Here is a 24,458-nt window from a genome sequence, read left to right as displayed (position 1 = left end):
CTGTCCCAGCATCACAAGGCTGCAGTGCGCCGCTTTGCCCGGCTGGGGGCCCCCACGCGGCCATTCGCGGAGCCCGCGGCCGCACGCAGGCTGCGGGGCCGACAGGAGGCGGGGCGCGGGCACCCCCGGAGACACCGCGCTGCTGGGGGCCGCCCCCCGCTCTCACCTGGAACGCGCCAGCCCGCGCGAGCCGGGTCCGGCGGCAGCTCATTGGTGCAGGGGGAGCCGCGGGCCAATGGGAAGGGGGACTACGACTCCCAGCCACGCTCGGGATCGCGCCCGCCGGGTGGCGTGTGCGCTGCTGGGGGCAGCGCCGGCCGGGTGCTACCGGCGCCCAGGGGAGGGCGCAGCCTGGGCGGGCTGGGGGCGGGGTGACGCTGTCACGGCGCCGGCGTTGGAAGCGGAGCCTGGCTGGGGAAGGCGGCGGCGGGAGGTGAGTGCAGCCCGGTCGGTCTCGGCTCACTGAGCGGGGCGGCCAGCGGGTCCGGGGCGTCCCGGGCGGGGGCTCGCGTCCCCGGGGCTCCGCTGCCGGGCCAGCGGGCGGGGAGCTGCGCCCTGGGCAGCGGGAAGCCTCCGGGGGGGACTCGGCTCCTGGCTCTCCCGGCCTTGCTGCGCCGCTCGCCGCTCTGTCCTAGCGGATCGCCGCCCTCCAGCCTTAGCTCCCTGCCCGCTATCGCTGCCGGGCTCCCGGGGGGGTGTTCGGACCTGGGCCCGGGCTGCGCCTGCTGCCCGCTAGTGCCTGAGCGGGCCGGTGTGTGCATCCCGCTAGCTGCTCACACACCATCCAACCATCACTGTGCTTCAAGTAGCCCCTAGCTGGGGACTGGTTGCGTGTGAGAGGAGAAGCCGGGGGATTGTTGTGACATAGGATCAGTCATTTCCTGGCAATGGGATCTGGTGACTTTACACGCTGCAAGAATACAATATTTCTGCGCTGAAGGGAGGAACCTGGGGAGCACTGTTACCAATACTCTGCCCTTTAGAAGTGACTTCCAGCCAGGAATCTCAGTCTCTTTAAAAACTTTCACCAGTCAAGTTTCCCAACAGTGCGTTTGTACATTATGACCCTGGCTATGCCAGGCTTGGAGGAACATATAAAACTTCTAGGTCAGGGGTCGGCAACCTTTCAGAAGTGCTGTGCGAGTCTTCATTTATTCACTCTAATTTAAGGTTTCATGTGCCAGTCATACATTTTAATGTTTTTTGAAGGTCTCTTTCTATAAGCTTATAATATATAGCTAAACTATTGTTGTATGTAAAGTAAATAAGGTTTTTAAAATGTGTAAGAAGCTTTATTTAAAATTAAATTAATAGGCAGAGCCCCCCCGGACCGGTGGCCAGGACCTGGGCAGTGTGAGTGCCAGTGAAAATCAGCTCACATGCTGCCTTCGGCACCCGTGCCATAGGTTGCCTACTCCTGCTCTAGATAGTCAAATGAGCCATTTGCAGCAGGCCTTGATATGGACATTCATATAATCCACTGGTGAGGGAAACATTTTCCTGGTCATGTCTGCTATAATATAGCTCTGACTCAGTAGGGCTGCTGATCATAACTCTTCACACCCACTATGTAAAGGCATTCACACCTGTGTGCACTGATGCTTGACTTCATCACGTTTAGAGTGAACTAGCTTGCACTGGGAAAGCTGGCTGGCTTTCTTAAGAAGGGGGTTTCATTTCAGATGCTTGATTTTTGGTAGTGTTTTCAACAAGAGGGAGAAAAAATTGTCAGAAGGTCCTTTTAAATACTTGTGTACAAATATAGTCTACTATAAGTGTATCTAAGGCTTGCTTATCTGAAATCCCTAGGGACCAGGGTTCTGTTTTAGGTAAACAGTGGGATTTGGCTAAGTAAATTTCTGCTGTATTACTAACCCTATTTTACAAATGAGAAAGTAAGGCAATCACTTGCCCAGCTTCATGCAACAAGTCAGTGAGGGTATGTCTTTGCTGCAGTTAGCTCAAGTTATCTTCATTTGAGTTAGCCTAGCCTGTGTGAGAGCAGCCATGCTAAAATAACACTTGCTTGTCTGTAGTGGTAGGACTTATGGGGGCATATCCAGCCATTCTTAGTGCTGCAATAAGCTGAGCCACACTATGAATTCTTTCTTGGTATATTGTGGGAGAATTTGCCTGGTCCTTTTTGGGAACTGTGGGAAGGCATTGAAGGACTACTGATACTCAAATGAAGATAGTTTGAGTCCACACTGCAGAATGTCATAGCAAACAGGTTGTGCCTGCTTGAGCTGTAGCTTATATCCCCTCTCAGGCCAGCCAGCTCAGGTTAAAAGCACCACTTCATTCAAGTTAACTGTTTTTGTGTGTGGACAGGAGTAGAGTCAAGGACAGCATTCGAGTTATAACCAGAGTTAACTTTGCAGTAACGATGAGCCTTGAGAGAGTTAGAAACAGCTCTACTGCTTCCCAGTCTTGGGCTCTAATTGCTAGGCTACACTTCCTTTTCCAACTTAACTAATTTGGAAAGCTGTAAATTTTTTGGGAGTGTGTGTTGCAGTCAGACACAACTAGATGGTGCTAACAATTCCCCTCAAATGCTGATGTGCCCGGAACTCAAAGAAGTTGTCAGACCTCAGAAGTTAGACTATCAGATCCTGCAAGCGGCAACGACATGTCCTGCAAGAAGGGTGCTCACTATCTTTCAGGATCGGGCCTTTAATTGTCACAGACCCCAGTTGACACACTCATTGTTTCTAGCATACTTTGGGAAGCTGTCCTGTATACATGGACTTGACAGTTTAAATTTGGAAGTGTAAAACTCTTTGGGCATAGCTGATACAAACATTAGCTATGCTTATATGTTGGTTTATGTGCTGCCTTGCTTTTGTTGTAACTGGTGATATTAAAGACTGGAACTTTCAAAAATGCCTAAGTGGCTTAGGCACTGAGGCTCCTACTCTCTAATGTTTCAATTTCATTACAGTTTTTTAAATGTAACAAGAGTTGACTGTTAGGAAATCCGCAAGTTGCTTCAGCAATCTGTCTTACCCTCGCATGTGTCTAGGGTTTCTGGGTTTCGGTTTAAACCAATAACTGGTGGAAATCCAAAGTAACCCCTCGGTGTTGTCTACTCGCAGCAACCTCTGGTGTAGTTGTACTGTTGCTCAGTTATGGTTTCATTTTTGCAAGGCCTGAGAGTTACTTCTGGCCAATGGTTTTTATCCTGCAACAGCTGACGCTTAAGGTGACACTTACAGCTAGTTCAGGAGTGTCAGCCCTTGCACTGCTTTCCTTCTTAGTGATGTCATCAGCTGTAAGAGGGGAAATGCCGAACCCAGAATGTGAGTCTCTAATTAAATACATTTTACATCAGCTTCGTTGCCTTACCTGGGGAGCTTCAAGTCTGCTGCTTAGTTCCATTAAGCAGGAATCCTCAATACTTCTAGAGAAATGAATGCAAACTGTTTTACTTTGAACTCATCCCCTCCTTGTGTAACCTTGACAGTGCATTATTGAGGAAGCTGATTTCCATTGGATGATTCTCCCAAATGAGGAACACCCCAGGGTCCACTCCTGAGCAAACAGGAGACGGGAAGTCGCTATCAGTTAGATAACATAATCGTAGATAAATAGCAAGTGCATGCATGAGGGCAGAACCGGTCATGGACCAAATCCCGCTCATGGAGTCATTGAGGTTGATATTACTCATATGAGTAGGGCAATTGGAATTTAATCCAAGGTGTATTGCACAAAAATCTACATTAGAAGTGTAAAAAAAAAATTAAGCAAGGGCTGAATATTGCCCATGTTGTCTTTTGTTTTCAGTGTAAATGTAGATTATTCCCCTGACTGGAGGGTTGAATGGTTTTGAAAAGGGAGAGAGGCTCCATTGGATAAATAATAAAATCAGTTCACACACAGTAGAAGTAGTTGCTACTACTTCTCCCAGAAAGAATCTTCCATAGAATAAAGTTTTCATCAGCTAGGCCAGAAATGAATCTCTCAGGGATCCCCCACACCTGAGGTTTGGGGCAGACTATGCAGCCTGTTCTGCTGCATGGGAAAGCCCACCTCCCCAATAGAACAATTAGGGAGAAATGATGCTAAGGAATCCTTGGAGAGATTTTCCCCCCTCTCAGGTTTTACCATGAGGTGAGAGCACCTCATCTGACCTCTCACTTGTTATATTGATTGATTAAATAAATGCTGTAATGGACAGAAGAATAAAGGATGATCTTAGGAAGTCCAGCTGTGACTCTTTTTTTTTTTTATCCATCCACAATGCATAAAAAGACTGATAAGTCTGTCTCTTTTGTGGCACTTTCCTTGATAATAGTCCTTAACGTCAGAGCCTGTTAAAACAAAGCCTCAGACACGCAGTCATGCATCTGGTTGTTTTTCCACTCTCCAAAAAATGCATAAAAGATACTAGGGCTGGCTATTCTGAGCTAAAATGTCTAAACTCCAGCCCCTTTAAATTGTAAATTCACTTGTCTGTATGTCACATGGTGGACTGTGGAAAAGCATTGTGGGTTTGTTTATGGAGTGTGAGGCCTAGATTTATGTTCTCTCCCTCCTAGTCAGTGACAAGGGGTCTGACTTCAGAATGATTGCATCAGTGGCCTTGGGTTTGGGCCACTGATGCAATCAACCCAGGGATTGTTGTCTCTGGAGAGATGAACTTGGCCCATAGTTTCATGCACCTGCCAAATCCTGACCAACCCATTTCAGCATGATGAAGTGGACATAAGTCAAACTATGACCCTGATTTCCCCCACCTGAATATCATGAGATTTGATTGAACACTTTTAACTCTTTTACTCCTATTGCATGAGGCAAAGCTGTCGCTGAGTTTAATGAGAGGGCAGTGATGAAGTAAGGGTGGCAAGATCAGGCCCAGAGTCACCAGAGCTGCAAAAGAGAGGAATACAAATGGCCAAACGATTAAATCTCCCTTTGTTTTTGCTGTGATAGGGTCGGTTATGCTGGAAACAAGAGCCCCCTCTTACCTGAAATTTGTGGAGGAGGGCCTGGGTTGGTTTGCTGTTTAAAGTGAGCCGTGATTTGAACTGTGTTATCAACATGGCATAAGTATCACATGTTCCAAAAATGGGTATTAGTGACCTATAATAGGTTGTCATGGAGAAAACAAACAGCAGCTATTGAACACAACATAGCGTATTAAAGGGCTAATGAATTTGACGGGATGGAACAAATGTTTAGAAGCTAAAATATTTTAATCTTTGACGTGGGAAATGAGGTATGAAACATCAATCATCAATTATATGATCTAGGCTATTTTAAAAAGCAGTAAAGTGCAGTGGCTGCAGAAAGATCAAAGGTGGTTGTATTTTCTGAGGTAAATATCACTATTGTCCCTCGTCCAAGAGATCATAGGTTAAAAATTTTATGTTGAATCACTCAGGGATTTTCTTGCATGTTTTCTTCATGCAGTTTCAGTTTGTGATGTACAATACAAATGGACAGCACCACATGTAGCAAAACAATTAGGGCATCGCTCACATAGTCAAATTATGATACCCTTACTTAGTCTGAGTAAGGGCAGCTTATACCACAGGTAGTGTCATTGACTCCAGTGGGACTTCTTGTAGAGTAGGCTGATAGTCTAAGTAGTATCACAATCTGGACCTCAGAGAGGAAATACAAACACATAGGAACAAATCTTGAGGTCCATATAGGGTCCCTTCAGTGGGAGTTTTACCTAAGTAAGGGCTGAGTTGAAATTCAGGGCCTTTGCAATAATTCTGCATGGTCAGATCCCATTGGTTCATTACAGAACTCATCCACCGAGTTCATTGTTCCACTCTAGTCAGCACTGGTGAGGTTTCAGCTTGAATATTGTGTCCAGTTTTGGGTACCACACTTTAAGAAACATGGGGACAGCTTGGAGAGAGTTCAGAAGATTAGCTTAGGGCAGAAGTAATTGCTGGGCAGGGGGATGGGCAGATGTGGGAGTGATAGACACCACCACCACTTTTTTCACACCTCCTAGCCCTGGTCACTCCTTGGTGGATTTGACATGGACAGGCAGTGCAGAAGGTGTGTGTGTTAGACTGGCATGAAGAGAGGCTGCTGGTTGGTAGCTGGAAGGGGAGAGGTTTCTGGCAAGAGGGAGCAGCATAATAGAATGTACAGAGGAGATAGTGTGTGGGGGGGAAGAACCCGTGTTTAGTCAGGAGACTTGGGTGGAACAGAGGGAATGAGTGAGGGGAGTAGGATGAAATGAGGGCAGCACTGTACTCAGGAGCAGATTTATGCAGAGCCTTAAATATGAGGGTGAGAAGCTTGAACTATATAGGGAGGTTAAGAAATCACAAATGGTTTCAAAGAGGGGAGTGATATGATCCGGGCAGTGCGTGAGGAAAGTGACTTTTTGGATGAACTGGTGCGTGGGGAAGAGAGGAAAGTGGGGGAGATAAAGGTGTAGCTGGGTGCTTTAGTTGGGGGGGCTGTAAGTGAACGAATGGATTTTTGAAACCAAGAAGGAACCAACTGGTTCCTAAAATGTGGAATTGGGGAAAGGAGCTAAACATGATTCCAAGCATGGGAGAAAGGAAAGACTTTTTGCTTTGCTGTATTGTAGTGGGATGCGGGACATCCAAGATGAGATGTGAGGTGGTTAGAGGTAGGTTTGAGAGTCATCCACAGAGAATAAATGAAGCCATTTGGGAAATGAATCTGACCCACGTTAAAGTGCAGAGAGAGTTAAGGAGGGGATCACGGAGAGAACCCTGAGGAACGCAAGGGACCTGATTCTCTGTGACCAGCACCTTGTCTGAGCACTTACACCCTTTTTGCAGTGATGTAAAACATTACCATCCTGATTTTTAGCATTTTACAGCCACTGTGTGCCTGTGTGATAACTGCACGAGTAGGGCAAGGGAGAATCAGGCCTGAGAAGAGAAGGGGGTTGAAAAAAGAGTAAATAGTAAGAGTTAAGGTATTTCTTTAAATAACTTTGTTTCCTAAATAGATATGGGATTTATAGCCTTTGCAATCTTCTGTTAACCATGAATGGTTTGAAATGTGGATGCATGGGGCATGTGTTGTCTTGAGCTACAGCATGTTTCCTCTAGTCCATAGCCATGACCTTCACCCCTGTAAACTAAAAGGTAACACTTCAAAGGGTTGCAGTCTGAGTTTAACTTGGATTTGTCCAACAGAAAAGCATTCCTGTATATTTAGTGTAACATATTAAACCTACCTGTATTGTAAGGCTATGTTTGGAGATAAGAAGGTGTATTGTGTTGGTAGAGTTAATATGTTTGCTGTGTTTAACACAGTCAAAAGGTGTGTGAAGATTTGTAGGGGATCTGCTCTTAGGTTGGCTAATCCAGCAGTGCCACTGGATGGTGACAGAATGTGCAGTTTAAAGAAACAAAACTGTCCTATTGTGGGACTTTTTTTTTAAGTGTACCTATTTAATATCTGAAATCTACATAATTTCACACTTCTGCCTCTGTTACTCCTCATTGTGTGCTGTGTTTTGGCTCCGAGGGATGAGCTGCTTCACCACTTGTGTCCATCCAATATATCCATACAGTTAAAAACATTCACCCAAGTGCCAATCCAGGTCCTGTGAAATCAATGGAAGTTTTCTCACGGACTTCAACCAGACCAGAATTTGGTCTGTAATGCAGTTTCCAGAAGTCAGTGTAGATTGTTTGAAGCTTCCTGGTGAAGCATCTGAAATTTGAAACATGGAGCACTTAGCGCATACCCAGGGTGGTACGCAGAAGTCTTCCCGGGGGTGCATCAACCCTATAACATGCTACATAAAAAAGCACTAGCAAAGTCAGTACAAACTAGAATTTTATACAATGACTTGTTTATACTGCTCTATATACATTGAAATGCAAGTACAATATATTCAGATTGATTTTATTTTATAATTATATGGTAAAAATGAATAAGCAATGTTTCCGTAATGCTGTGCTGTGACCCTTTTGTATTTTTATGTCTGATTTTGTAAGCAAGTAGTTTAAGTGAGGTGAAATTTGGGGATACACGACAAATCAGACTCCTGAAAGGGGTACAGTAGTCTGGAATGGTTGAGAGTCAATGACTTAAGCTTTGTCTACACTGGCACTTTCGTCATTAAAACTATTGTAGCTCAAGGGTGTGAAAACTACCCCCCTGGACGACAAAAGTTTTGACGACGAAGGCGCCAGTGTGGACAGCACTTCGTCGGCAGGAGCCACACTTCCGGTGACGAAGCTACCACCCATCGTTTGAGGTGGTTTTATTTTGTCGCCAAGAGAACTGTCTCCTGGCAATAAAAAGCGGCTACACAGTGTGCCTTACAACTCTGTGGCTGTAGCCACACAGCCAAGCCGCTTTAAGGTACGCAGTAGCCTTAGAACATTCTCACCATGTGTTAATGTGGCATGAGTCCCACTTTTTTTGACACCTTCAGATTAATAATAGCATCCAGAGCAGGCCTTTATCAGTCAGATAAAGAACTACTACCTCTTAAGTCTCCTGCATGTAGCCTGTCAATTACCCCAGGTTATCTGGCTGATAAGAAATACTGCTGGTACTCTTATTGCTCAGTAATTCAGTCTTTGTTGTTAAGCACAGATTATCTGAGAGCAGCCTTTCATTGTGTATAGTATGGACCCACAAAATCCCAAAGATGATTCCTCCCCGCAAACATCAACTCATCTAGATATTTGCCTAGTTTTACAACAGCTTACATAAAAAGCACTAGTGAAGTCAGTACACATTACAATTTCATACAATTACTTGTTTATACTGCTCTATATACTACACACTGTCTGTGCAATATTTATATTCCAGTTGGTTTATTTTATAATTGTATGGTTAAAAATGAGAAAGTAAGCAATTTTTCAGTAATAGTGTGCTGACACTTTTTTGTATATTTTTGTCCAATTTTGTAAGAAAGTAGTTTTTAAATTAGGTGAAACTTGGAGTACACAAAACAAAACAGAGGTACAGTAGTCTGGAAAGGTTGAGAACCACTGATTTAAGGGACTCCACTCCCCATTACGTTAAGCACTGCTTAGCACTCAAAACGGTTAACTCTGGAGACAACCGTGGAGCTTGTGTGTGCTGGATAGTTAAATCCTGTTAGAACATGTATTCAGTGAATCAGATCCTTTTTAGCTTTGTGTGTGTGTCTGGCTGGTAAATTGTTTAATGTCTATTCATTTATGCCCTGATCCAGCAAAACATTTAAACGCAATTTAACTGTAAGCATGTGATGATTAGATTCATTGACTTCAGTGGGACTACTCTTATGCTTAAAGATAAGCATGTGCTTAAATACTTTGCTGTATTGGGGACCGAGAGCCTGATCCAAAGTTCACTGAAGTCAGTGGGTACCTTTCCACTGACTCTAGTGGGCTTTGGATTATACACTAAATGAGATTCTGTATCCACATCTGAACATTTTAGGCTGGAATTTAACAGATTTGTTCCATGTCCCCTCATTGTCAGTGTACTTGCTTCTTACGGTTTGAACCTGCTCTGCAGTATATAGCACATATGTTCACATTTCAGTAGCAAGGGAAGTAATTGTAACATGTCCTCTTGGGGTCTAAGTCTTCTGCATGAATGAACAGAATTTTATACACGAATGTCACTAGCAGTCTTTGAGCCTAGCTTATTAGGTTGTAAATCAGTTTCCATGCTATAAAAAAGTTAAATATTAATAAAGATGCATACAAAATGTCACTTTAATTAGTTTTTTCTCCCTGATTTAGTCAGAACTAAAGTAAAATATAAACTTTTTTACATCCTTGATGTCAGTGGATTTGCTCCAGACTTACGCTAATGTAAACGCAATGCAAGTCCAGCCCTTAGATTGTCAGAAACAATGTATCTTCTCAGGACCTGGCCACCATCAGTAATGAGCTGTGACTCATAATCTTCCTCGATTAGTACTTGGTAGTGGTTACAATTCCCTCCGCATTGCAATCAGTCTTTTTCTCTCCACCTCTGCTGTATCTTTGCTTTGATTGGGGTCTCTTTGAATTTAAAGAGAGTGGTTTATAAAGTTAAATAACCACCAGTATATTCTTTTGTGGTTTGTATCAAGTGCCTCAGCAGGGGAATTGGTGAGGAAGGAAGGTAATTTGATGACTAAAATGATTATTCCTTCTCCCTCACTGTGACTCTCTCTAATGATGTGTCTGTCTGTACTTCAACAGTGGATTCTTTTGCTGACAGTCTTAGGCCATGATCCTGCAAATAGTTAGTCGCGTGTGTCATTCTGTATGTATGAGAAGTCCCATTGAAGCCAGTGGGAGTACTGGTGTGGAGAAAGCTACGTGTGTATGGGAAGGGGAGATTGGGGCCTTAGTTTGTACAGTTAAAATACATTCACCCTAAAACATTAGACATACAAGAAAAGTAATGCCCAATTGTAATTTAAAATTTGTGCCTGCATGAGGCTTCCATAGCAACTCCTACACTACTGTCTCTTCTGGTCACTGGTGTCTGGGGCATGGCCCAGCCAAAGGGAAATCCTGAAACTAATGTATCCAGCTCATCCCCGTTTGCTGGACTAGCTCTTGCGGGCCTATGCTGGTCTCTGGTAGCCCTGAGACCAGGGCAGCTCAAAACCACCCTTTCCCCACCCCCGTGGTACAGCTTGGCCAGATCAGGGAATCTAACCTTAACATGTTATAACATTTCATCATTCATGGCAATCAGTGCTATCCTATCTCCAACTTTCAGGTTACTAAGGTGAAGCAGATGTATACTGTTTACTTTTAAAAGTCAATATGAAAAAAAGTGCTGCTTTTTTGGGGGAGGGGGGCTTTCTCCTGTCCATCCAAGTTCCCTTTCTGCAATCTGACATGTTAACATTAACCAGGTCCTATTTACTTAATAGTTTAATGGGCCTGTCTCATTGCTCATAAATGAGAGTGGAAATTTTCTTTTTACCCATATTTGCACAAACAAGCTATGCAGAGCAAGACAGGATAAGCACTGTATGCCTGTAAGGTGTTAAGAAACTTGGAAGTCAAGTATTTTTAGCTGGTTGTAGACACTTTTTGTCATTCAAAATTAACTCCCATTGATTTCCGTGAGCACAAGATTGGGAATAAATAATACCTGGCACAGGCATTGGGAGACTAGCCTTTTGAAGGCAATGGGGATTGTGCCTACTTCTGTCCCCTACTTGCCTGAGAGATAGTATTGTCATAGCTGAAATAAGAGAGTGTAAATTTTTAGGGGGAAGGAGGGAGATGGACAGGCAAATCAAGTCACTGACTGCTTGGAGTAAAGAGAAGTGAATTTCTGAATTTTAAAGGGGAGTCTATATTTGTATTTGAGTTTCAACTCCTGGTCCTGTTAACAGTGACTGTTTATAAGGAGAAGTAGCAGGAAATAACACATCTCCCTAAACTGTTGCAGTCCTCTTTAGAAAGACTGTGGTGAGGGAAAGAGGAAGAACAGATGAAAGTGAATTTAACCCTCAGTATTAAATTTGAGTTTCCATACTTGCAAAATAATTGATGCAGGAGATTTTTTCCTGAAAGAGAAATGTAGAAATATTCACTTCTGTGTAATAAAGACAACAACTGTGATTTTACAGCTGCTATACAAGCTTTCTGATCAATGCATTTGTAACCACACTGCTCACTATAGTATCTGAGTAGTCAAACTCTGAGGTCCTTATAGCTTCTTGGAAGGAAACCACAAACTAGATGTTTAAAAAATAATAGTAATGAGCTAAACTGTATATTTGTGTGTGTCTAGGGTTTTTTTGTAGAGACTTTGGAGTGATTCTTCTGTTCCTGATAATTGAAATGTACTATGGAACATGTTCAAGAACATGAAGAGTGCCTTGTGCAAACCCAGATGTACTGGGTGGAGAGACCGGTATATAACGAAGAGTTCTTACAAGGACAGCTGCACAAGAAGGAAAAGACGCCTCAGCCTCTTAGCCAGAAGATAGCACATTCTTGTCGGTATGGGTTTTATATCTGCTAGTACCTTATGGATTCTTATTTAGTTAATCTGCAAAACTGGTCATTTATTCTCTCTCTCTCTCACAAAACAAATAAGCAAACCAAAAACAATGGTCTGCAAGAATTTGATAGCGAGGGGATGGGCTCTATAATCTTTTTATTTTCCCTCTGCTATGATCTCGCTTCTTTTCCTTTTTGTATTTTCAGTTGTTCTTCCAAGAAAGCCAAGTCTCATCTCTACAGTTTTTTACCAATTTTAAAATGGCTGCCCCGTTATCCAGTGAAAGCATATTTGTTAGGAGACATAGTCTCAGGTATAAGCACTGGGGTTATGCAGCTTCCTCAAGGTGAGTAGAACTGTCTGTAATTTTATTATCTTTCTTAGATAATCATGTGTGTCTTGTTGTGGCAGTGATCTCCTGGATGATTGTGTGGTAGTGCTTCACAACATGCTGAAAACCAGTTGAAAAGGCTGTTATTTAAAGTGCTGCTGTACATCTTGTTAGCCAGTGGTAACAAGTTAAATCCTCCCCTCTGAGCACCTAGCCCAAAGAACTTGGCCCCAATTCACAGTTTCCAAGGCCGGAAGGGACCACTGTGATCATCTAGTCAGCTTTCCTGTGTAGCACAGGCCAGAGACCTTCCCCAGGATAATTTCTAGAGCAGATCTTCTTAGAAGAACAGCCAGACTTAATTTTAAAATTGCCAGTGATGGGAATCCACCACAAACCCTTGGTGAATTGTCAATGGTTAATTACCCTCACAATTAAAAGTTTACACTGCATTTCCAGTCTGAATTTGTCTACCTTAAGCTTCCAGCCATTGGATCATGTTACACTTTTCTCATAGACTGAAGAGCCCATTATGAAATATTTGCAAAGTGTGTCAGCATGAGTAGTCCTGTTGAAGTCAGTGAAACTACTCACCTGCATGTGCTTAAATACCATGTTGATAAAAGACCTGAATTATTACTCCCTCCTCACCTATTCATCCCAAGAGTAGTGGCAGGTCTACTCTTCTTCACTTGTATAGGTCCCTGGCAGCTAGATCATCTCTGGAATGCCAGAGGGGTGCAAGATTGGCTTGACTCCTCTGCTTGGAGCAACTTCAGCAAGATCAGGAGCCAGAGATTGGTCCTTATCTTTTCCTTCATCACGTGGTGGTGACTCCTTTTCTTCTCCCCTACTCAGCCAGTGCAGAGTAGTCGGTGGTGATTCCTGTGTTTCATGGAGACTAGTGGAGAGAAGCTTGATGATAGGAGTGAAAATCCATTGAAATGCACTGAAACAACTTGGAAGTCTTACTCCACTTCCCTGCAAGTGGAGTAAAGTCTTCAGGGCAGGAACCATGTCTTGTCCACTTTAGTAGAAGGTGTATTTTGGAAGGGATCCATATTTGCTGTTACACTAGCACTGGTACTTCAACATCAGTGGGAACACTCATGTAGCCTAGACTCAGGTGGCCACCAGCATTTTACCACCAGGTTTTTCAGACCTACTTACAAGTAAAAATACTTACATACTGTCTATACTAGTATGCAGGTCATTGCTGCCACCAATGGGATTGCTGCAGTGGGAGGCTTCCCAGGGAAGTGTAGTGCAGGCACAGCTTTTTGTGTGTGTAGAGCCCAGGCCCATGGGACCCTGATTCTGGTTGGAGCTTTGGGCGCTTCTACAATACTACTACTATTACCACCACCACCACTATTAGCAAGTGTAAGTGAGTTCCCTTATATTTGGTTTGGTTTGAGATCACACTCTCCTCTTTGAATAGAGACAAACCTAGGAATGAGTAAAAAGAGTCAACTGTGTCTGAGGCTTTTACAGGTGTCATCACTTCTACATAATAAAAGGTTCAAACCCTAGCCTGTCAGAGAGGCTATTATTCCTTTTCTGGGTGTGCAATCTATTGGTTTTGTGCATTTCTCAGTTTAACTTAGGGACTTTTATATTGGGGGGCAGCCTTCTTATTTTTATTTTTAGCACTGCAAATTTATTGATAAACGTTCAAAATACTTTAAATGAGATACTAGCTGGACAAAGCATTTAGATATTCTAGCCAAAGGTATTACATGTCTGTTATGTGTTGGAAACACAAACTGCAGCAGCCTTATCTCATAGTACTCATTGCCACATGATTTATAGGTGAGTAGCAGTGAACTTTGCTCTTTGTTTTGTGGCTTCCTTTTTTTAAAAAATGATTCTTTCTCTTGGCATTTGCAAGTGCTCCTGGGAGCCGCTCCTGATCTTTTCCTTTACCAACAACAGAAGCTTCTGTTCTTCATTTGTTTACTAGTGGCAGTGATAAGGTCAAGAGATTACAGCTTGGTCCTTCCCTTGTATTTTACATTTGAGCCAAATTTGTGTTGACTTGCACCAGTGAGCAACACCAGTGATCCCAGTGTGGTTGGTTGAGTGTAAATCAGTAAAGACTGGCACACGTATTTGGCAAAGGAAGGAAAGCAAATGTGGGATGCTTCAGCAGTTAAGTCCTAGTCTTTTTTGTCATCTTTTATTTTTCGAAGCTTCTTGGGGAGAGATGATTGAAGACATGGTCCATTTAAAAAAAAATACATGCACCGCCCAAAGCCTGTCATTGCAGACTTCTTGTTTCCTCAATGGGATCACTCTGGGTTGTGGGATCAGGCCCTAAATTTATATGTGCAGTTGAAGAACATTCTTTCCTCATGTCTCTTTGGACATGTGACATGAAATGTTTGCTATATGTATTTAATAGTTGTTATATCATTAAGGGGATGATGTGGTTTTTATCTTGAAACAGACCCTTTCTGTTTTTTCCTAACATGGCTCCCTTTCTCTCTGATTGTATTTTCTAGGGTTAGCCTATGCTTTGCTGGCAGCTGTTCCCCCGGTATTTGGCCTATATTCTTCATTTTATCCTGTTTTTCTATATACCTTTTTTGGGACCTCCAGACACATATCAATAGGTATCTTTCTTTATGTACAATTGAAGTGTTTTCTTTTCAAATAATACTTTGTAAAAATGAATAAATAGAACAGACTTTCTGATTATTATTTTTCTTAATTAAACTTGAAATTCTTAGGTACTTTTCATAGTCTCCAACGCCAGCAGGTTGTGTTTGCTGTCATCTTATCTAATATATTTAAGAAGGAATGGAAGCAACAGCAGCTAGTGGAGTGGGCATGAGCACCAGGAACTCCAGCTTTGCTGCCAACTAGCTATGTGGTCTTAGACAAACTCATTTAATTTCTCTGCATCTGTAAAATAATTATTTTTACCTGCCACAGGAGTGTTTATTCAATGTATAAACCACTATATTGGTCCTGAATATAAGGGCACATTTCGCTACTAAAAATGCAGCTTTGTTGATTGAAAACTCTCTAAGGGCTTGGCTACACTTACAAATTTGCAGCGCTGCAGCAGGGTGTGAAAACACACCCTCTCCAGCGCTGCAAATTGCGGCGCTGCAAAGCGCCAGTGTGGTCAAAGCCCCAGCGCTGGGAGCGCGGCTCCCAGCGCTGTCCGTTATTCCCCACAGGGAGGTGGAGTACGGACAGCGTTGAGAGAGCTCTCTCCCAGCGCTGGCGCTTTGACTACACTTAGCGCTTCAAAGCGCTAACTGTAGCCACAGCCTAAAATAGTTTGGAGAGAAATGTTTAATTCCACAAAAGTGTACAGTCATGAGATAATCCATTGTATAAGGAACCCTAGTAACAAGCAAGTAAAAGTTTGTCCTAAATGACATGCAGAATTTGCACCTATTTTTCCTGTCTTTTATTTCAGGGACGTTTGCAGTGATTAGTCTGATGATTGGTGGAGTTGCTGTCAGAGAAGCTCCTGATGAAATGTTTAATATTATGGAATCTAATTCCACCAATAGCACTGATCTCCTTGAAAACTATAAAGCCAGAGATGCCATGAGGGTAAAGGTAGCTGTGGCCGTCACCTTGCTTTCAGGGATCATACAGGTAACAGGCTTGTAACTTGCTGCAGGGCAAGTTCGGGCAGTTCTCTCAAACTTGCAGTGGTAGGGGGTCCCAGGTTACGGAGGCTGCCCAATCCCCACAGTAAAATGCTACTTCTCATGTCCCAACACAGTTCTGGGGGATATGAGCTGCGTCATGCTAACTAAGTACCTAAGATTAAGGGAGAACTCTTGACATCTCAGCTTTGGCTGGGGCACATCAGAGAGATCCTTTTCCTCTGGTCTGACAGGAGACCTCTTTTCACTATTTCTTTAAAACCCTCCATAAACCATAGGATACCAGGACTATATGTGTGTGACCTATACCCTGACTCCATCCTAGCACTGATGGCACTGAACCCTCTCAGACTGGCCTGGGTCAGTGAGAAGGTTGCTCACTGAAACTTTATTCCTGCAGAAAGCGGGAAGTAGAATTGGTTTTGAGGGGAAGCCTAGATTTGCTTGGACTGTCTCTGGTTTGCTTAATGTCAGGGTTGGCAGGAAACTGGTCTGCTCTGTGTTCTCTACAGTACTGACTTTGACGTTACAATTGAGTGCACTGGTGAGTTGCATAATTTGACCCTATCGTTCTTCAATAGTTGTCTTTAGGTCTCCTTCGGTTTGGTTTTGTAGCCATCTATCTAACGGAGCCACTGGTACGAGGGTTTACTACTGCCGCGGCAGTTCATGTTTTTACCTCCCAGTTAAAGTATCTGCTTGGAATCAAGACAAAACGCTACAGTGGAGCCCTTTCAGTTCTATATGTAAGTAACCATCTTAAAGTCATGTGACTCCCCCCCCCCGATTCCTTTCTAGGCAGTCATTTCCCATTTTGTACTACCCATGAACAATATATCATGATCAGCTTCTCCAGTCTCCACGTTTCTCAGACACAGCACTCCAGTTTAGAAAATATTCAGAAGCTCTGATTTAATTATTGTAACTTTAAATGTATGTTGAGCCTTTGTGCATGGATCTGAAAAACAGACACAGTTGAGCTTTGAAAAATTAGATATTATGTGCACCACTGAGTTATAAATTGTAAGTCTAAACGAGCATGTCCCATTATCAGCTGTGTTTCTGTGTGCATGTTGCACATCATGTTGCCCTTTTGTCTGTTCTCATAAACAGGCAGATAGTTGAAATATATTAGAATCCATCTCTCTCACTATTTTGGAAAACCAGATTTTGCTGAAATTCAGTATCTGCCTTTAAGACCAGAGCAAGGAAGTCTGAGCAGAGGAATATTGGAGGCCTATGATCTCTTAGGAGACCCAATCCTTTGGACTGGTTGATGACACACCAGTAGAAAAGTTGCAGCACTTAAAAGCTACAATGGTATAATGAGCTATAAAAAGCCTAATATAGATTTAATCATCTATTTGTGTAAATGTAACCAGCCTCCCAGAAACGGGGGCTGCCACACTGATAACTTTTTAGCTTTCCTGCTTAGGTGACCTATCAAAAAGCCCAAGGGGAATTAGCACTTGAAGCAGTTAGGAGGAAAAAGAATAATAGCTCAGTGCGGGGGAGGGATAGCTCAGTGGTTTGAGCATTGGCCTGCTAAACCCAGGGTTGTGAATTCAATCCCCCACTTAGGGGTCTGGGGCAAAAATCAGTACTTGGTCCTGCTAGTGAAGGCAGGGGGCTGGACTCAATGACCTTTCAAGGTCCCTTCCAGTTCTAGGAGATAGATATATCTCCAATTTTTTTTTTTATGTAACCTTCACAGTGTATCCCCTTTTATAATTACGTGGCTGCCTGCAGCAAGGCTTGGGATTTGCGTTCCTTGGTGTTTAATACGTCCTGTGTTTTGGGCCAGCAATTGCTCTAATAACGTACTCTCCTTACTCAGATATTTACTGTTAGGAGTAAAAAATAATCTAGGTGGAGGAGATCCTATGTATTTCCTCTACAGTTTGTGAGGTGCTTTCATACTCTGGAGATAAGCAACAACCCAGATAGCAACACATATCTTGGGTTCCTGGGGCAGCTTACTGTACAGAGGCTATTAAGCAACTGAATACAAATATCTTTGGACAAATAAAATCATCATGGAATAACTATCAGAATTTTATTATGTTGCAGAGTTTAATTGCTGTACTTTCAAATATCACAAAAACCAACATTGCAACCTTAGTTGTTGGATTAACATGCATTGTTTTGCTGCTGAGTGGCAAAGAAATTAATGACCGGTTTAAGAAGAAACTGCCAGTTCCTATTCCTATGGAGATCATTGTGGTAAGTCAGTTGTGAATAGTTATATATTTTGTGCATGTAGAATATTTCACCTGTGAAGCATACATGGAAAAGTCCTGTAAAATGTAATAATGATATATATCCCTGCTATTTATTCTATAGGATGGTTCTCAAAAGGCCTATAGAAAATATTTCATTCTTTATTAAATCCTTTAAGTATTGAGAGTGGGGCTGTCAAGCGATTTAAAAAAATAATCTTGATTAATTGCGCTGTTAATAATAGAATATAAATATTCATATAAATATTTTTGGATGTTTTCCACATTTTCAAATATATTGATTTCTGTTACAACACAGAATACAAAGTGTGCAGTGCTCACTTTATATTTATTATAAATATTTGCACTGTAAGTTTGTTTTTTTTTCAATTCACTTAAACAGATTGCACTACAGTACTTGTATTATCACGGAAGTTGAATTTACAAATGTAGAATTATGTACAAAAAGTAACTGCATTCAAAAACAAAACAATGTAAAATATTAGAGTCCACTCAGTCCTACTTCTTGTTTAGCCAATCGCTCAGACAAACAAATTTGTTTACATTTGCAGAAGATAATGCTGCCTGCTTCTTGTTTACACTGTCACCTGAAAGTGAGAACAGGTGTTCGCCTGACACTGTTGTAGCCAGTGTTGCAAGATATTTATGTGCCAGAGGCGCTAAAGATTCATGTGTCCCTTCATGCTTCAACCGCCATTCCAGAGGACATGCATTCATGCTGATGATGGGTTCTGCTCGATAATGATCCAAAACCATGCAGACCAACACATGTTCATTTTCATCATCTGAGTCAGATGTCACCAGCAGAAGGTTAATTTTCTTTTTTGAAGTTTCAGGTTCTGTAATTTCCACAACGGAGTGTTGCTCTTTTAAGACATCTGAAAGCATTCTCCACACACCGTCCCTCTCAGATTTTGGAAGGCTCTTCAGATTCTTAAATCTTGGGATGAGTGCTGTAGCTATCTTTAGAAATCTCACATTGGTACCTTCTTTGCGTTTTGTCAAATTTGCAGTGAAAGTGTTCTTCAAACGAACAACATGCTGGGTCATTATCTGAGACTGCTATAGCATGAAATATATGGTAGAATGTGAGTAAAACATAGAGCAGCAGACATACAATTCTTCCCCCAAGGAGTTCTGTCACAAATTTAACTAATGCATGGAAGCATGTCCTCTGGAATGGTGGCCAAAGCATGAAAGGGCATACAAATGTTTAGCACATCTGGCATGTAAATACCTTGCAATGCCGGCTACAAAAGTCCCATGCGAACGTCTGTTCTGGTAACATTGTAAATAAGAAGTGGGCAGCATTATCTCCTGCAAATGTAAACAGACTTGTTTTTGTCTGAGTGATTGGCTGAACAAGAATTAGGACTGAGTGGATTTGGAGGCTCTAAAGTTTTACATTGTTTTGTTTTTGAGGCCAGTTATGTAACAAACAAACAAAAAATCTATATTTGTAAGTTGTGCTTTCATGATAAAGAGATTGCATCATGGTACTTGTATGAAGTGAATTGAAAAATACTATTTATTTTATCATTTTTACAGAGCAACTATTTGTAATAAAAATAATATAAAGTGAGCACTGTACACTTTGTATTCTGTGTTGTAATTGAAATTAATATATTTGAAATATTTTGGATGTTTTTCTATATTTTAATAAATTTCAGTTGGTATTCTATTGTTTAACAGTTTGATTAAACCTGTGATTAATCACGATTAATTTTTTTGAGTTAATCTCATGAGTTAACTGCAATTAATCGACAGCCCTAATTGAGAGTAATTTCTATAGTACCTTATTGAGTTAATACCTATTAAAATCCTCTAAGATTCTTGCATAAAGTTCTCTCTCAGGATTCCGAAGGCAGCAATGTATTAACAATGCAGAACAAACTCTTCCTAGAGTTAGTAGGAGTTGAATGTTAGACTGTCATCGGAAGGGTAATATTGACAACATAGATTTGCAATGAAGTCTTGGATTTGACCTTGACTTCAATGTTATAATAATTTGTGTACTTTACATAGGTACCCCTCTGTTACATTCTATACCTTGGGGGAAGCACCCTGTAGCCCCCATATTCCTCATTTACATATAATTGTGATATTACATATAAAGCATGCCATGTGAGGCATCATGGGAAAGGTTATGGTCTGCTGAAAGTCATTGTTCCATCTAAATATGTGCATCATATAAAATGATACGAATTGTGTTTGTATGATTTTCACTAAAATATGCTGTGTGTTTGGGAAGTGCCCAGATACTAGCTCTCCAGAGACAATGACAAGGGAGGTAACCAACACCCGAGTGGGTGCTGAATAGACATCACCAGTCATTGTCCAGCAGAGGAGTTACAATTCAATGACTCACTCACAGGAGACACACTGGAGTATTGCTTCACTTTGTGACACAGCCAGGCCCACCAGACATGCCTGGACTTGTTCTCCAAGCACATGGACTAAGGGTATAAAACAGAACACAGGGGCCACATGCTTGGCCTTTTCTCCTCCCCCCACGTACATTGCAAGCAACAAGAATGCTCAGAAGACTGATAACTCCAACAGAGGAGACTGGCCCAGGTTTCAAGGGTGAAACCTGTGTACTATGAACTGCATTATTCAGTGGGGTGAGAAACTGCGTAAGCTCTTCCAGTATTCTGAAAAAACCACCTCCACGAGCTACCAGCACTAGTGCACTGTCTGCACTGGCACTTTACAGCGCTGAAACTTCCTGCACTCAGGGGGCTGTTTTTTTTACACCCCTGAGCTAGAAAGTTGCAGTGCTGTAGAGTGCCAGTGTAGACAAGCCCTATATGTTGCCCAGTCTAATAGGGTTGAGAGTTGACTGCGTGCTTATATCTTTTTATTTTGGTAACCACTCTGACTTTTTGCCTAATACTTATAATCACTTAAAATCTATCTTTTGTAATCAGTAAACTTGTTTTACTGTTTATCTTTACCAGTGAGTTTGCCTGAAGTGTTTGGTAAATATGCTCAGGTTTACAAAAGCTGGTGTATATCCACTTTCCATTGATGAAGTGGTGAACCAATTAATAACTGGTTGTCTTGAGCAGTGCAAGACCATATATTCCTGAGGTACAAGGCTTGGAGCTGTGGGGATTTGGCTGGTGCCTTTCTCTGCATGAATGCTCCCAGAGAATCTCACAATCTAGCTGGGTTTGGGGCTCCACATGTGGTTATGCTGAGTGATAACAGCGCCTGGAGGGGTTTGCTGCTTGACACTAGCAAAGCATTGTGTGAGAGAGCCCAGGCTGGAGAGTTAAGGGGGCACAGCGGTCCCACAGTTCCAGGCTGCACCCTGGGGATCCCGTCACACCCTTACTGTCTTGATTTAGGAAAAAACACTATATTGTTCAACATTAATGGTTCAAAACACCATTTCCATCAGTACCAAAGCACTGAAATAAATCCATTTTATGGAAGAGGACCAATCAGGCCTTGCTCTTTTTGACTGATAATCCCATATGGGACTGGCTCCAGCCACGTTCTTTCATTAGGTTGTTTCACATCTCAGGAACAGTCTTGTGTTTAATGTTGGGGCCCTTATTTGTAAAAAGGGGGTAATACTGCTTAGCTACCTTTTAGAAGGTGCTTTGAGTTGTATGATAAGTGCTAGTATTAGTATGCATCTTGTTAGTGTCTCCTTGGATATTTTTTTTCTTTGCTCATGAACTCTAATATGTTAATGTCCAGGGTTTGGGTAAGCAGTGGCAGTCTGACTGAGAGATGTGAGACTGTACTTCCAGATGCCCCACTTCAATTCTGTGTAAAGACAGAGTAGCTTAATGAAGAGGGTGTGGGGTAGAGGAGGAGACTTCCTTATTCTCCTGGGTTGTGTGAGCATTGGGAAGCTAATGGACTAATAATTTCCATCACATCCACTTAATGTCCATTCTTAGCATTGGTTCTAACCGATGTTTGCCCCTCAGATTGCGCACTCTCTCTTTTCGGCCTGTTTTTTCAAATGTGTGCATGCGCCTAAATAATCGGTACTCTTCTAAACAAGTTTACATGTGTGTTTTTAGGTAATAATAGCTACTGGAGTTTCATCTGGAATGAATCTGTCCAAGACGTATGAAGTGGATATTGTTGGGGATATCCCTAAAGGGTAAGGACAGTGAACGAAGCATATCCTTATTCAGGCTATACTCTTTGTTTCAATGTTGCGGGTATATTGTTGTAGTAACTCTTTATCATTTCATCTTCTAGATTACTGGCTCCAAAAGTACCTGATATAAATCTCATCCCAGCAGTGTTTGTAGACGCATTAGCAATAGCAATAGTTGGCTTTTCCATGGCTGTATCAATGTCCAAAATCTTTGCACTTAAACATGGATACACTATTGATGGAAATCAGGTAACTTACCTTTTTTTATATGCTGGACTATGAAAATGTTAACCCCAAGAACGTGATCTGATTTGCTTTCTCATCTGAAACAGGAACTTATTGCCTTGGGAATATGTAATTCTGCAGGATCTTTCTTCCAAACCTTCTCGATCACTTGCTCAATGTCTCGGAGTCTTGTTCAGGAGAGCACTGGAGGGAAAACTCAGGTGTGTCTATCCAGATGTTCAGGCAAGGCAACATTTACTTTTTGGGACTCCAGATTTTGGAGACTGTTGCTTGATAAGATGTCCAGGTCTTCTGTCTCTGGACCGACCAGAGGCCAGTGAACAGCATTTCTCATGGTACTGTAGTCTAGCCGAGGCCAAAGTGGAAGCACAGAGGATGTATCAATATGAAACTAATGGAGCAGGAATGAGGGATCAGAAAATCACTGAACCTCCAGTATTTCAGAAAGTGCAATGCAGGTCAACCAGTGATGTTTGCACTCTGTCTTGTTGCCTTGGGCAGTTTTTAATCTTCAGAAATGTCATTTCTTGTATCTTTTTGTTCAGATTGCAGGTACGCTGTCCTCAATCATGGTTCTGTTAGTCATTGTGGCTATTGGTTACCTCTTTGAACCACTACCACAGGTATGGGAACTTTGCCTTTGGATATTGTGTGTTTGAGCAGAAGTCAACTAGCTTTGCTTAACTATCACAAAACCTGTATCTAAATAAATTAACAGCTTAGGGCCCAAACCTGAAAAGTGCTGAGTGCCCTTAACACCCACTAAGGTCAGTGGGACTGAGGAGGGCACTCGACGCCTTCCAGGATTGGGCCCTTGGTTGGTGGGCTTTTGGGTTTTTTTAGGTTAAATTAGAAAGCAGAATATAGTGAAGGAGTCAGAGCACTCCTCTTGTGTTTAATACTAGCCATGTTAGACGTTTTATTCCTCCTGAGGAATGAAAATAAGATCACCCTAAATACGTGCACTGTGTATGGAACTGAGAATTCTTGAATGGGGTGTTAAGGGAGAAAGAGACTATTGAAATAGAACAGCGAGGAGGGAAGAGATAATTAGCATACAAATTTATACTGTATTTGCTTATTTTATTCTTAGATAAATGTATTTGTTTTTGGTGCAATGTATGCAAGATAATGTGCAATCCCTAAAGTTTTAATTGGCACAGTATCTTAACGTGTAGCCTGAAAAGTTGTTTAAAGGGAATGTGCATTTAACAGGCTTGCAGGTTGGTTCCCATCAATGGTATAAAGTGCATAAACATGGCCCTTTTAATGATGCATTGGAAAGCTATTTCTGAGTGACATAGTTTTCAGGGTAAAATAAAAATGTCATTAAATTTGTTCCTAGACTGTGCTAGCTGCAATCGTAATGGTGAATCTGAAAGGAATGTTTAAACAGTTTGGAGATATAACACATTTCTGGAGAACCAGTAAGATCGAACTGGTAAGTGAAAATGCATATCACAGTGTACATTAATTCCTACTTTTTTAAGCAACAGTTCAACATTCCCCAAGAATCTACAAAAGAGTGGAAACTTTCCTGGCAATTATAAGTGTATTGTATCAGATGAAGTGACAGTACAAAGGTCAGGCTATGCTAGGAAAATGACCTGTTCCTGACAAGAAGTTGTGAACAGCAGATTACTGCTCAGCTAGTGTTGAAAGTAGTTTGGTGCAGGTGGAAGCAGGACTGTTTTTCAGTACTATTACAGAAAACATGGTAGAGATCTGGCTGAACATGCAAAAGCCTTTGGATTCTACAGGTGTCCCTAAGTAACATGAAAAACAAATCCCCTTGCTCTCTTCTCCTTTACCGCCAAGGAATGGTTAGCCTGACAGTGGGCTCAGGTCAAGAGTGACATGCAGGAGGCGTCACTTACTCTTTGTGATTCCATGGTAGCAGGTTAAGTTGTTACCTGGGTCACTGTTGGGGCTTGCAGCAGTGGCTGCTGGGGTAATGCCCC

General features: G+C 42.2%; 1 protein-coding gene across 1 annotated transcript in view; it reads left to right on the top strand.

Annotated features, from left to right (window-relative positions):
• The first annotated feature begins 306 nt into the window (after positions 1-306).
• The window catches only part of SLC26A5 (solute carrier family 26 member 5), a 37,065-nt gene continuing 12,913 nt past the window's right edge, over positions 307-24,458 (top strand). The window contains exons 1-12 of the mRNA XM_044980248.1: positions 307-433; positions 11,710-11,921; positions 12,129-12,268; positions 14,758-14,868; positions 15,687-15,871; positions 16,467-16,631; positions 17,956-18,108; positions 22,169-22,251; positions 22,353-22,500; positions 22,584-22,697; positions 23,043-23,120; positions 23,843-23,938. Of these exons, the coding sequence (XP_044836183.1) occupies positions 11,767-11,921; positions 12,129-12,268; positions 14,758-14,868; positions 15,687-15,871; positions 16,467-16,631; positions 17,956-18,108; positions 22,169-22,251; positions 22,353-22,500; positions 22,584-22,697; positions 23,043-23,120; positions 23,843-23,938 (1,428 nt within the window). The 5' untranslated portion in view covers positions 307-433; positions 11,710-11,766. The remainder of the gene's footprint in view (positions 434-11,709; positions 11,922-12,128; positions 12,269-14,757; positions 14,869-15,686; positions 15,872-16,466; positions 16,632-17,955; positions 18,109-22,168; positions 22,252-22,352; positions 22,501-22,583; positions 22,698-23,042; positions 23,121-23,842; positions 23,939-24,458) is intronic.

This window comes from Mauremys mutica, chromosome 1, assembly GCF_020497125.1.
Source record: "Mauremys mutica isolate MM-2020 ecotype Southern chromosome 1, ASM2049712v1, whole genome shotgun sequence".
NCBI lineage: Eukaryota > Metazoa > Chordata > Testudines > Geoemydidae > Mauremys > Mauremys mutica.
Note: the sequence above shows the minus strand (reverse complement) of the source record. Positions and strands in the feature narration are given on the sequence as shown.